The sequence below is a fragment of the Boleophthalmus pectinirostris genome, unplaced genomic scaffold (assembly GCF_026225935.1).
Source record: "Boleophthalmus pectinirostris isolate CB_2022bp ecotype Guang Dong unplaced genomic scaffold, ASM2622593v1 HiC_scaffold_1, whole genome shotgun sequence".
Classification (NCBI taxonomy): Eukaryota; Metazoa; Chordata; class Actinopteri; order Gobiiformes; family Gobiidae; genus Boleophthalmus; species Boleophthalmus pectinirostris.
In genome coordinates this window covers 15,565,632-15,577,667 of record NW_026570970.1, presented here as the reverse complement: position 1 = coordinate 15,577,667, position 12,036 = coordinate 15,565,632, and the positions used below count along the sequence as shown (strand labels likewise).

Here is a 12,036-nt window from a genome sequence, read left to right as displayed (position 1 = left end):
TACAACAGCGCCTCTCAGTGGATAGATGAGGAATAACATAAACACAGTGTTATTTTTGCTTTCCTTGAAGGTTCTGCAATGCACGTACAGTACATTACAGGAAATTCCACATGAGCCTTTTTCTTTTTTTGTATAAATGAACAGAATACAGGCTTACCAAGAATCTTTATGCAACACTTTATTGGTACTTAAAACAGAACCTCATTATATTAACGTCTGCTTTTAACATGCCTTAAATGACACCAATATACAGTATAAAATAAGTAGCATAACAAACAGACTGTATGGCACATATAGATAGTATGTACAAAACATTATGTACAGAGCTTATAGAGGCTTCTTGAGAAACACTGAAGACGTGTGCTCAGGGTCCTGGAGTGAAACCACATTGTTAGCCCACACTTCATATTGTCTACATGTAGTATAATACGTAAATACATATAGACTTTGTGAGGGCCCCTAGTTGCATTGGGCCATGGGTAAACGAGTACTCATCCAACGTCCCTGGGTGTGCTTTTACAAAAAAGATGTTTTTGCATGCTGGTGTGAAAATAAATATCTGTGTGCAATTTACAATGCAAAATAAACAAACACATTAAATAGTATAAATATAACTGTATACAAAAACACATAAAACTAATTGATATGAAGATTAAATGTTAAACATTTTGTGTTTATAACAGAAATGTTAATTAGAGGATTTTTTGAGTTGCCTTGTAAACCTCAAGATTGGACAGGACCAATTTTGACAAATGCACCCTCCTTGTGTTTGGTATAACTTTACAGAAACGTCCACTTTTTATTTTGTGTTCTCTGGATCAGAACACTAGAGGTATCTAAAACAACTGCAGAGATCACTGTAATAAAAGTCACTGGCATTGGCATTCAAAACAATACTTAATAGAAAAAAACAAAGTAAAGAAGCAGCTTTTGTGTGCGATTTCTCTCTGTGAGTTTAAGATCTGCGCGGCTCCAGTCTGTGAGATAACTGTGTCAGAGTCCTTTGGTTGTCCATCACATTGAGGTGACGGATGTAGTTACGCACTTCAGGGTGATTCTTACCCGCTACAGGTGAATCTGGACCTGGAAATTATGGAGAGAGAAATGTTAAGTGTTTCAGACCAAAAAGGACAGATAAAATATAACATGATCAAATAAGTCAATTTTTTTATGTCTGGCGTGCACTTGCTAAGCAACAGAAAGACACATTAGGCAGGTTATTTTGCTGTTAACCTTTTTTTTTTAAACATCCCATAGTACATTATAGCTTCAACAAAACCATTATTCTCAGGGCACTTACTGAATGGCTGGCTCCTGCAGTATCTCACTATCTTGACTGTATTGGCTATCATTCGCTGGAAGATATTGAAGAAAAAAAAAAAACCTCAGCGCACAGTCGTATACCATCTAACAAATCAATGCACCTTTAGAGCCTCACCATTTTCTCAAAATTGACCAAATTGTCAATAAATGTTTTGTTGCCCTCATGAGTGAACGTCATGTCTGGAAAAGGAGGAGGAAATAGAGTGAAATGTGACAAAAGCGCAGGTCAATTGTTTGGATGGGAGCTGTTAAAGGAGCCATTCCACCCCAATAAAACCAGTGAAAATGATGAGCACCTTTGATCAGTAGAGGCATGAAGGGGATGATGGGAGGCTCCAGCTTGGCCACAGTCAGTCTGTACGCCCGGTGGTTTCTGGAGGGGTCCTGTGCAAACAAAGGCACTGGACTTAAACATAACACACAATACTACAAATATTCATCCTGAGATTGCGCTTAATGGCATGATAGCGCTTCATAATATAAGTATTAGGCTGCTCTCTCAAATGCAACTTGGACTTAGGAAAAAAAACAAAAAACTAAATTATTGGTTCAGTTTTGCATTAATCAGTGCATTTATATAGTGCCAGACTGACAGAAACAAAGCTGCCAATCTGTGAGATCGGCCCCTTTGATCGTCTCACGCACACACCACTTTCTTACTAGGCAATGTGAGTAAAGTGTCTTGCCTAAGAACACAACAACAGTTTTTGCCACCAGAAGCCCACTGTGGCAGTAAGCAGTCAAGAAAAGGCCAAATCTGTTATACTTATTTTTAGAAAGTATTTCTCAAAATAACTCAAAACTATTTTGAACAAAGTAGGTAAATTATAAATTAATTCAGTTCATTTCATTTATTTGAGCATGTTGTTAAGCATTTCTTAATTTCTTTCATTCATACTGAATGAATGTTTTTACCTAAAACACTTACCATAAAGTTTTCAAATTCAGAATAAAACTTCTTAAACTTGCTGGGGAGCTTCTGCAAAAATAATTTAGAACAGAACATTTACATGTGTTTTAGTTTTTATTATATAATATTGGATTGTTATATTACTGAATGAAGTATGCAGTGAAGACACCTACTTCCCAAGTCTGACTCAGTCTGCTTACAGCTGGATTACTCAGTCCCATGATGATGGCAAAAAAGGCATTGAGATTGCGGTACTCCTTACAACTGTGACAGACAGAATATCCAAACATAAGCCACAAGAAAACCACACAGAAAAAAACAGGTTCAACAGTGAAAATAGCTAACGTACTGTGCAGCAATCTTTATAAACTTCTTGAGAAGCTGCACCCTTTTACTGAGCTGACTGCACAGACAGACCTCCGTGATGACCCAAAACTGGATTTCATTAAAGCGTCGCAAAAACAGGTCCAGGTTGACGGTGGTTTTCTTCACATTTTGCCTCCCAAATGTGTGGTAGATGAGCTCGAGCTGACAGAGAAATGGGCACAGTGAAAACAAAGTGGGGTGCTGTGAGAAGGCAACTGCACTAAAGTCATACCTCATGTACGCAGTGGAACAGCTCCCAGTCATAGGAAGTCATGTGGTATGCCACATCCTTCGAACTCATCAACTCAAAACTGGCCAGAGACCCGGTGGTTGGGCCCTCCTGCTCAGGTAGAGGGGTCTGGCAATGTGAAAACACGTATTCATCAACGCATGTTTAAGATAAATGTTTACTAGTTTAGTTTAGGGCTAGTTCAGTTTGTGTGATGTGTAGACCTAAGTTTCATTAGTTTATTTTTTTTTTTTATCAGGGACAAAGCACATAAACATTGATCTACACAAATTTCTAATTTCCACTTTCAGTCCCTGGACAGATTGATGTCATAAATGGTGGACATACCAATAAAATACAATGTATATTCAACCAGTCAATCAATATGTAAAACTATAGTCCGTCCCCTTTGCTCTCACACACATCCACACTCTATTACTATTTATATAATTGCAGTTCATGTTGTTTCATGGGTGGCAAAAGTTGAGAAGTGACAGAAACAAAAAAAATTGTAATGTGCAGTGTATAAAGATCATACAAGATGAACATGTAAAAGTCTTTGTAAAACCAACCAAAGAGTCGAGCTGATCTCTGCGGCAGGCGAACAGTCGACCGTTTATGCCAAGAGATGAAAATACTGACACATCATTGGGCTTGAAGATCACTTTTTCTGTCAAATAAAAAACTTTAATTATTTTCCACAATTTGTGCTACATATAGAATATATGAAAACAGAGATACTGTGTTTTTGTGTTTCTCTAATGTACAAATCACACCAACACTGTCAATAAAAATAACATGAACCATTCCACACACTGGAGTTTAATTTACAGTGCACAATTACATTTTTCTGGTGGAAGGTAAACAACCTGTTTAACTTAATTTATTTAATTACAGATGTTTTTTATTGCAAAACCAAATTTCCTTGTTTTATTTTGTTAGAAGTCAAAAGTTAAAATATCACTAAATATATACATGTCTGAACTATAAGCCTATAATTTTAAGAGACAGTGTGTCTTTTGTTCTGACCTCCTGCTGAGCTGAGGCCGACCAGGAGCAGGTCCTCTGCTGACCCCAGTTTGTCGGACACTGCCCCTAGGACCTCTCTGACCGAGGCCCCCACAGGCACACGGATGGTGGTGTAGGTGTGGTCACAGCAGTACACTTTGAACAGGACTGCACAGGACAAAAGGGAAGGACATCAACAAAGAGGGAATATGAGTTCAGATAAAACTTCTCGAAGAAATATTTATGATGATAGATATTTTATTCACCATCTTTCATTTTTCATTTTTTTTTTGTCTCAAATTAATAAAACATGAAATGTCTTTTGATTATTGGAGAAAGCTGAATTTTCCCAACAGAACCCAGAGTGACACAGGAGACATTCAGACTGTAGCGCTTTGCTAACTTTTAGTTTTGGACACATGGGACAATAATGAGCTCATTTTCCCATAAATACTTACTTTCATCTGTGCTCCTGATGGGCTCTCTCTTTTGAGGCTTGTCTTCTCCTGTACTGAACTGCCTCAATAAAACTTTGTGCTGAGATGTACAGATGTAAAATATATGAATAAAAACACATTACAACATAATAACTACAGTTAACTATTTAAAATACTGCTTACCTTTTTGGGTGTTAGTCTGACGCTGTCACTGCAATGTACAATAACCCATTATTACATTATATAACACATGATGACAATAATGATGAAAATAATTTGACAGAAATACTTTTGTTTGACAAATCGTTCTAACTCAGTTAGCTGATCCCTGAGAGCTGGAATGGCTTTTGCGTCCTCTGAAACTGCCAAAAGAAACTCCTGAAAAGAATAAATTCACAATGAAAACTAAAACAGAAATGTTTCTAAAATACAAAAGTCTCCACAGTGTACCACCACCTACCTCCATAAACATGACAGACACGTGGTCCTCCAGCAGATAGTCCCCATGTAAAGAGGACCACTGCATCACCAGCCGTATCACCCTGCGCTTATTGTTCAGGGTGTAATCCAGCTTCTCCTGCTCAGAGCCCTGAGAGGCCTGTGCATGGTAAGTATAGTGGTGATAAGGATAAATCACAGATATCATATCAAATATAACCTAACACATACACTTCCATTTGTATTGGCTGTATTGTTTGGTAGACTAAATAGAACACAATATGCAGTACAATCAAAGGATATTGAGCTAGTAGTACTGGACACAGTTGTGTATTTGGCATGAAGACACAGTGCATGAGGACAAAGTCGTCTAAGGCCATGTCTGTGGAACCAAAACCACAAGAAGAGAATAATATCAAAAAGAGGTCATACACCACATGGCCCTGTCACCTGTGTGTGCTGCACAATGCAAATGGACTTCATCTGAGAGAGTTAATGCGATCCGCCCTGTGATGTGTGGCTAATTATAGACAGAATAAACGGGTCAGTGGAGACAATAAATATATGTCATTGTGGAAAAGCCCTTCACAGTGAATGACCATCCCATCCAAAGACTATGTAAGAGGCCACTAATGCCATCTAGGCCAGGTGGTCTTCACGGGTAGTACCTGACTCTGAGAACTGAGAGTCCAGGCGCATCATTTCGAGGAGGTGCTCCAAAATCTTCTCCGGCGTCCCTGACATCACGTTGTATCTGTGGCGACAACAGGAATAAAAAAACACACACTCTTAACTAATCAACAAACACTGGCTCTTAATGCTCGGAGTGACGAGGCTACGGCCCTTGACTGATTTGTGTTACTCGAACATGTGTCTTTGATTGCTCCATTTGATAACAATCCCATTTACAATCACACAGTTCTTGGACAGCTGAAGATTAAGGGCCGTCTGGGGGTAAGTGGCTGGAGAGAAGCCAAAAAAGTAGGGGCATCCTCTCAGAGAATCAACACTCACTCTTGTTTTTTTAATACTTGAGCTTCAGACGAGTGGGAGCTGTACAGTGGTGTGTTTTTTCACGCCCGGGGGACACCACAGTCTTGACAGTGTTGGGAGTGGGGAGAGGACTTGATTAGAGGGCGACCCTGAAGAAGTAATTGTGACTTGCCAGGCCTTTTATTCCTCTAGGAGGCAAGCCATTATTACCATTAATGTGTCTCTCTATATTACAGCAGCCATAGTGCAATGACAGATGCCTCTATTAAATAACACTCATAGGCAGCAGCGCACTCAGATGTGCCTCTGTTTACTGTTTTTATTTGTGGGTCGGGAGCAGACAGTAATCAGCAGGTATATGCACCTACTTCAGACAAGAGACTTATTTTATTGTCTCAAGTGCTTGAAGTGAGCAGTTACTATAGAGGCCATATTATATGAATGGGACATATGTCCTAGGCAATCATTCATTTAGTCACTCTTCAGTTTACGCTACAAACCCTATTATTTTAAAGCCACCTCAACAGTTCTAACTGCTTTTCTGCAACATTTGCAAAAGCTATGCCTACCAATGAGATCCACGCTGATTCACTGTTATAATAATGTATGAGTAGGATTTTCTGTGTGATTTACTTTGAACATCTCTTGCATATAGTGTCTAGTTTTCACCTCGCTTCAACCACTGTGACTTAACTAAAAGGTTACATTGAATAACTAAATAATACACATTGACTTTTTTCAAGTTTTTGGCTGATGTCAGATAGGTGATGGAATTTTCTATGTTATAGCTTTCTTAACACATTTGAAGTAAAATCACAGTTCAGGAGGCAGTATCTGTCTGTAGTTCCTCACTTGTAATGGGAGGGAGAGGGTCCAGAGATGCTGCTCCGCCCGAGGCTCTTCTCCAGCACCAGAACGTCTTGACCGTGCTCCTTCAGACGCACTGTGTTTGCCTCTACATCCTGCAGACAAAAGCACTGTCAGTCAGTTTATATTATATAGTTATGCTTCTCTCTTATGCTTTTATGTAGACAAAACACATTCAATCATTTTATTCACTAAAACTTCATAACGAGGTATGTCTATATCAGCACAGTTACACAATGCTGTGTGGTTTCAGTAACAGTAAAGAAGAGGAAATGGTTCTGCTAATAACTCAGGAATGGTAGTTCCTTTGCCTGATCTTGCTGCTGTAGTTTCTCCATCAATATTGTGAATTTTTGAATGAAATATAAGATTACTTATTGTTAACTTTCTTAATTCAGGCTTCAGACTAAATGCTCACTTTTTCTCAGGGCTGCGCAATATATCCCAATCAAATCTGAGATGGAACAATTATGAAATCACAAAAGCTGCAATTTTTAGATAATAGAATATTCCCTGCAAAGAACAAACACATCTTGTTGTTCCTTAGAAACATGGATGATTTGCATTAGTTCATCAGTTCATATTTCATTACATATATTGCAAATCGAATCATACTTACAAACAAATCGCAATTATACTTATTTTTCAAAATGTGCAGCCCTACTGTTTTCCCACATGCATGATTTATTCAGTAATAATTAAAGTCAGTGAAGCATTCTTGCCAGCAGAGGGCAGCAGTATTGTTATGGTAGCCGCTCACCCTTAGAATCCTGTTGAAATCCTCTTTGTCCACACGGAGAAAGTGGCAGTTGTCTTCTCTCAGGACGATAGAGGCAGCCCGGGGAGCGTCATTTACCAGAGCGAGTTTTCCAAAATCGTCTCCCTCATGAAGCGTGCAAACTACACCCTGTTAGCAGACAGTCAGTGTGGATACATAGCTGACAATGAACTAAAACTATACGTGCATGCAGAACTAGAAATACTTACTTTTCCATAAATCACTACATTGACAGAGCCCTTCAGAATGATATACCAGGATGTGCCTTCCTCTCCTTGTGTGAACACTAAACAGAAAACAAAAGAAAAAGTAAAAAAAATACACTCGTTCTTGTTTCGTTAAAGACGCACTGTGTAACTTTTCTGGTGGAGGGTTCATCAAGTGTAAGGCAGAACTGTGATCATAGTCATACTGCAGAACATTCCAGGCAGAGCAGTGACATCCATAGAAACAAGTAGGTGACAGACTCCCAACCAAAAAGTTGCATAGTGCACCTTTAAGGACTGAGCTGAGCCAAGACAAGGATGAAAATGTTTAAGTTATTAGGTACGTTTTTCAGACAAAGAGTTTCATCATGTGACCACTCTGAGGAAGACCGCGAGTGAGCAGTCGAAACTGTCAGGTATGAAAACAAACGCTTGGTCTGAAAAAAGAACCTAATAACATAAATTATCAGAAGATCAAACGAACCTCATTGGACAAGAATGAAAATGGTATGTATACGACTCATTCACATTTATTAAGCTTTTGATACAATAATTAATATGTCACATTTGTGTCTTAATTTAGATCTGGGAAATGTAAAGAAAATAGTATGACAAAGCATAGCCTAATACAGGAAGCAAACTCTATTATATTAATATTTAAACAAAGATTTATGTGATAGTTTATGTGGTCTACTTACATACGGTCCCAGCGTTGGCATGGGACTCAAATATCAGGACCCCAGCAAGTTCCCTCTTTACCTGTGTGAGTTTGAGAGAGAAAACCATTTAATTACAGTGTTATACATACAGCATTATTATAGCCCTGTAGTACTATCACATCATTAAAGGTCCTATATTACACAAAATTGACTCTTGTGAGCTTCATGTCATGTTAAAATGCAGTTAGCCCTATCAAAAACATACCTGGAGCTGTGTTTTGTTCCATTCATACATGTTTGGGTAATCCTGGGTTATTAGGGTGTTTGCATCTCCAAGACCAAAATGCTCTGTTCCACCTTGTGATGTCATGAAGCAGTAGTTTTGAAGTTAACAGCTCCTTTTACCTTCAGTTCAGTAGGGATTTGCAATTCCAAATGATCCAAATGATTCTACTGAAGGTGTATAAGGTTTAAAAACACAGTGGAGCACTTCCTGTACCGCATGACATCACAAGGAGTGTTTTCTGTTTGAGAGAAGAACACAAACCCTAAATATGCAGGGTTTGTGTTAAACATGTGTGAATGAAACAAAACACAACTCCAGATACAGTAGGTCTGTGATGAGTACACAACATTATAGCATAAATCATAAAATAGGGTAATATGGGCTTTTAAGTGTAGATATAGTGTCCAAAATCTGTAAGTCTGTCTTCATAAATGCCACTTAACTCAATACTACACAGGTTTACTCTTCTTTTACACAGATTTCAACTCATCATCATCTTTAGGCAGCAGTAACCCCAGACAGACTCACATGTAAAAGACCAATAACACGCACTTACTGTGGTGGACAGATGAGATAAGGCTTTAATATGAAGCAGCTCTTCATAAATAATCTCCAAGTCGTCTGCCGTCCGTTCTGAGGGACTGAAACCAAACATACACAATGAATGCCATGTTATAGGAATGACAAAATTAAATCTCATGAAGCATCGAGACCTCATTCAACTATAAAATCATAGCTCTGTGTTTAAAGGCCCATATTACACTATTTTCTGATCTGTGTTATAATGTTGTTTCCTCATCAAAAAGATACCTGGAGTACTGTTTTGTTTCATTCACACATGTTTAACACACAAATCTTGCATATTTAGGGTTTGTGTTCTTCTCTCAAACTGAAAACACTCTCGTCTATGTTGTGATGACATGTGGTAATACAGGAAGGGCTCCACTGTGTTTTTAAAATCTACTAGAATCATTTGGATTATTTGAGCCCTGGAATTGTCAATCTCTACTGAACTAAAATTAAAAGATAGCGGTTAAATTGAAAACTACATGACATGACAAGGTTGAATGGAGCATTTTGAGCTTTGGAAATGCAGACAGACTAATAATAAAAGGTTACTCAAACATGTGTGAAAGAAAAAAAACAACCCCGGGTATGTTTTTGAGGTGGTAACAACATTCTAACATGGCTTAAAAGTTCACAAGAATCCAGTTTGTGTAATATAGGACCTTTAAAAATGATTCTTGGATATTGTTTTATTAAGACAAAAACGTACGGTTTCCTGAGAATCATCCTCATGTGTGCGTCAGGTCCGAGCTGTGACAGGAGCAGTAGTGTGTCTTGGAGCTCCTCTTGGCTCTCCTTCTTCTCCTCCTCACTGGGTAATGGAGCGTCTTCGTGTTCATCCTCTAAAAATCTATAGAAAAGATACTTGTCCTGGAAGTTCAGCTCCTGCTCCACTGCACCACATTAAAATAATACAGTAAATTAAAGTAAACGAGAGTCAATATGTGGCCTCTTTTGAGCAGACGAAACATCAAACAGAGACTGACCGTGGTTCAGGACCCCCTCCTCCAGCAGCACCTGCCACATGCCCACAGCTTGAGCGCGTGAGTGGATGCACGAGCTCTGCTGCATTTGCCAGTCCACCAACTCAGTTCCCACGCAGCACTGCCTGCAAAAACATTATCAGTATAACTTAACACACACAATTAACTGCCCATTAAATTATTACATATTTTTGGTAGAAATGTAATGACAGAAGGGTGTGTCTTAGGAATTAAATCTCCATAAACTCTCTGGTAGAAATGGATAATAAAACCACTGCATTTGACAGAACAATATAAAATGTAAGTATGTGTATCCATGTATGTACTTTAATCAAGTTTGAGATTCAGTCATTTCTATATGTTAGTGATATCCTTGGGTGTTTTCCATCAAGAGGTCTACAGCCATTCCTCAGTAAAAGCCTGTGGTTTGGAGCAGTTTAGACTTTGCAGAAAGAAATTTTTACTATTTTGTGTAATGTTATTGTGTTATTAATAATATATTATAGTCAAAAGTCATTTAGTTTTTAATTAGACACAAATAACTGTATTGATCAGTAAACAATGTAATGTCACCCGGTCCTATTTCAACATGAGTAGCATTCCAAACACAGCCTGACCTTCATAAAACCACATAACGTCAAAGTCACAATCACAAGTCATTAAAGGTGGGACAATTCCCACAACATGAAATAAGACACAAGACTGGATGTACAACAACAAGACAAAATGACAGTTTGACATTATTTATAATAAATAAATAATGCAATCCAGTTTCTAATTTTAGCCTCACAATTTTTGATTTACTTTATTTTATATTTCGTCTGTCATTGTAGCACTTTCTTTTGGGACTACAGCTTTAAGACTTAATTTTAATCCAATCGAAACGTAAGAACATGGAAAAAAATCTCACACGATAGTTTTCAGCATGTGTGGTATTTTATAGTTTTCAGCATGTGTGGTAATTTATAGTTTTCAGCATGTGTGGTAATTTTGTTTTTCGGGATCTTGTGGCTCAAGATTTTCTACATGTCATCATCCAGTATTTTGACAAACCTGTATGTGTTCAGGTGATACTTCCTGTCTCGGATCATGTGTGGAGCTTTGGACAAGATGGCATTTCTTATGATCTTCCCCGCTCTCAGGATCTTCTCGGAGGGGACCTGACAGCCGGGGGGAAAGAGGGTTTGAGTAACTATTGTCAACAGGACAGTCCTGCTGAGTCGTGAGTACAAAGCATCACAAGGAGCTGAAAATAATTAGGCCTGTCACAATAATTACTATATCAATGTTCAATATATGAAAGTTGGAACCATATATTTTGAGGTTAATATTTATCGTGTGTACAATTTCTTTGCAAAACTGGGGAGATTTGGGGTATTTTTGTTGTAATATGAAAATGTTTGAGCTGTACATGGTTGACGTAGACTTAGACAAACTTTATTGATCCACAAGGGAAATTATTTGGACACAGTAGCTCAGACATCACAATATAATATTGTAAAAAAGAGCAAAAATATAAATGGTAATAATAAATCTCTCTCTTTTATAGTATTATTGGTTCATTCTGCTAATTATTTGATACTGTATATTTAAAAATGGTTTACAAGAATGATCTTGCTTCATTGTTATTGTGTCAGTGATATAAAGTTGTTTCAATATTATTATTTTATCTCAGTGTATCTCTATAGCAATATATCGTGCTTCAAAATGTGTTACTGTGACAGGCCTAGTGAAAATGTTTACTACCTGAGAAAGGCATTTAGGAAGAGGTTTGGTTGGGCTTTCAATGAATGACTTCTGCAAAATAAAAGGGATTAAAATAAAAAAAATAAAAAGAGGAGAATAAATTAATGCATTATCAGTGTTGGGAAGTAACTGAATACATCTACCGGGAATACGTATTATGAATACTAATTTTGAGTAACTGTGTTCTAGTGCAGTTTCATTTTCATTTGGTGGTATTCAGAATATACAGTTTTCTAAAAT

The 12,036-nt window shown here is 37.8% G+C and overlaps 1 protein-coding gene across 5 annotated transcripts in view; it reads right to left on the bottom strand.

The window, feature by feature from the left end:
• Positions 1–886: 886 nt before the first annotated feature.
• rapgef4a (Rap guanine nucleotide exchange factor 4a) overlaps positions 887–12,036 on the bottom strand; it is a 36,456-nt gene continuing 25,306 nt past the window's right edge. For 2 of the 5 annotated variants that reach the window (XM_055149397.1, XM_020931835.2), the window contains 25 exons: positions 11,797–11,847; positions 11,104–11,210; positions 10,054–10,175; positions 9,777–9,960; positions 9,057–9,141; positions 8,254–8,314; positions 7,559–7,635; positions 7,332–7,478; positions 6,557–6,666; positions 5,380–5,465; positions 5,015–5,093; positions 4,734–4,884; positions 4,563–4,651; positions 4,457–4,484; positions 4,295–4,373; positions 3,858–4,004; positions 3,401–3,498; positions 2,832–2,957; positions 2,583–2,761; positions 2,407–2,497; positions 2,252–2,302; positions 1,620–1,707; positions 1,439–1,503; positions 1,301–1,355; positions 887–1,083 (listed from right to left, as the gene is read on the bottom strand). In XM_055149397.1, coding sequence (XP_055005372.1) covers positions 956–1,083; positions 1,301–1,355; positions 1,439–1,503; positions 1,620–1,707; positions 2,252–2,302; positions 2,407–2,497; positions 2,583–2,761; positions 2,832–2,957; positions 3,401–3,498; positions 3,858–4,004; positions 4,295–4,373; positions 4,457–4,484; positions 4,563–4,651; positions 4,734–4,884; positions 5,015–5,093; positions 5,380–5,465; positions 6,557–6,666; positions 7,332–7,478; positions 7,559–7,635; positions 8,254–8,314; positions 9,057–9,141; positions 9,777–9,960; positions 10,054–10,175; positions 11,104–11,210; positions 11,797–11,847 — 2,484 coding nt within the window. In that variant the 3' untranslated portion in view covers positions 887–955. Of the gene's footprint in view, positions 1,084–1,300; positions 1,356–1,438; positions 1,504–1,619; positions 1,708–2,251; positions 2,303–2,406; positions 2,498–2,582; positions 2,762–2,831; positions 2,958–3,400; positions 3,499–3,857; positions 4,005–4,294; positions 4,403–4,456; positions 4,490–4,562; positions 4,652–4,733; positions 4,898–5,014; positions 5,094–5,379; positions 5,466–6,556; positions 6,667–7,331; positions 7,479–7,558; positions 7,636–8,253; positions 8,315–9,056; positions 9,142–9,776; positions 9,961–10,053; positions 10,176–11,103; positions 11,211–11,796; positions 11,848–12,036 lie in introns of all 5 variants that reach the window. The other 3 variants (XM_055149402.1, XM_055149391.1, XM_055149404.1) reach the window with 3 other exon arrangements.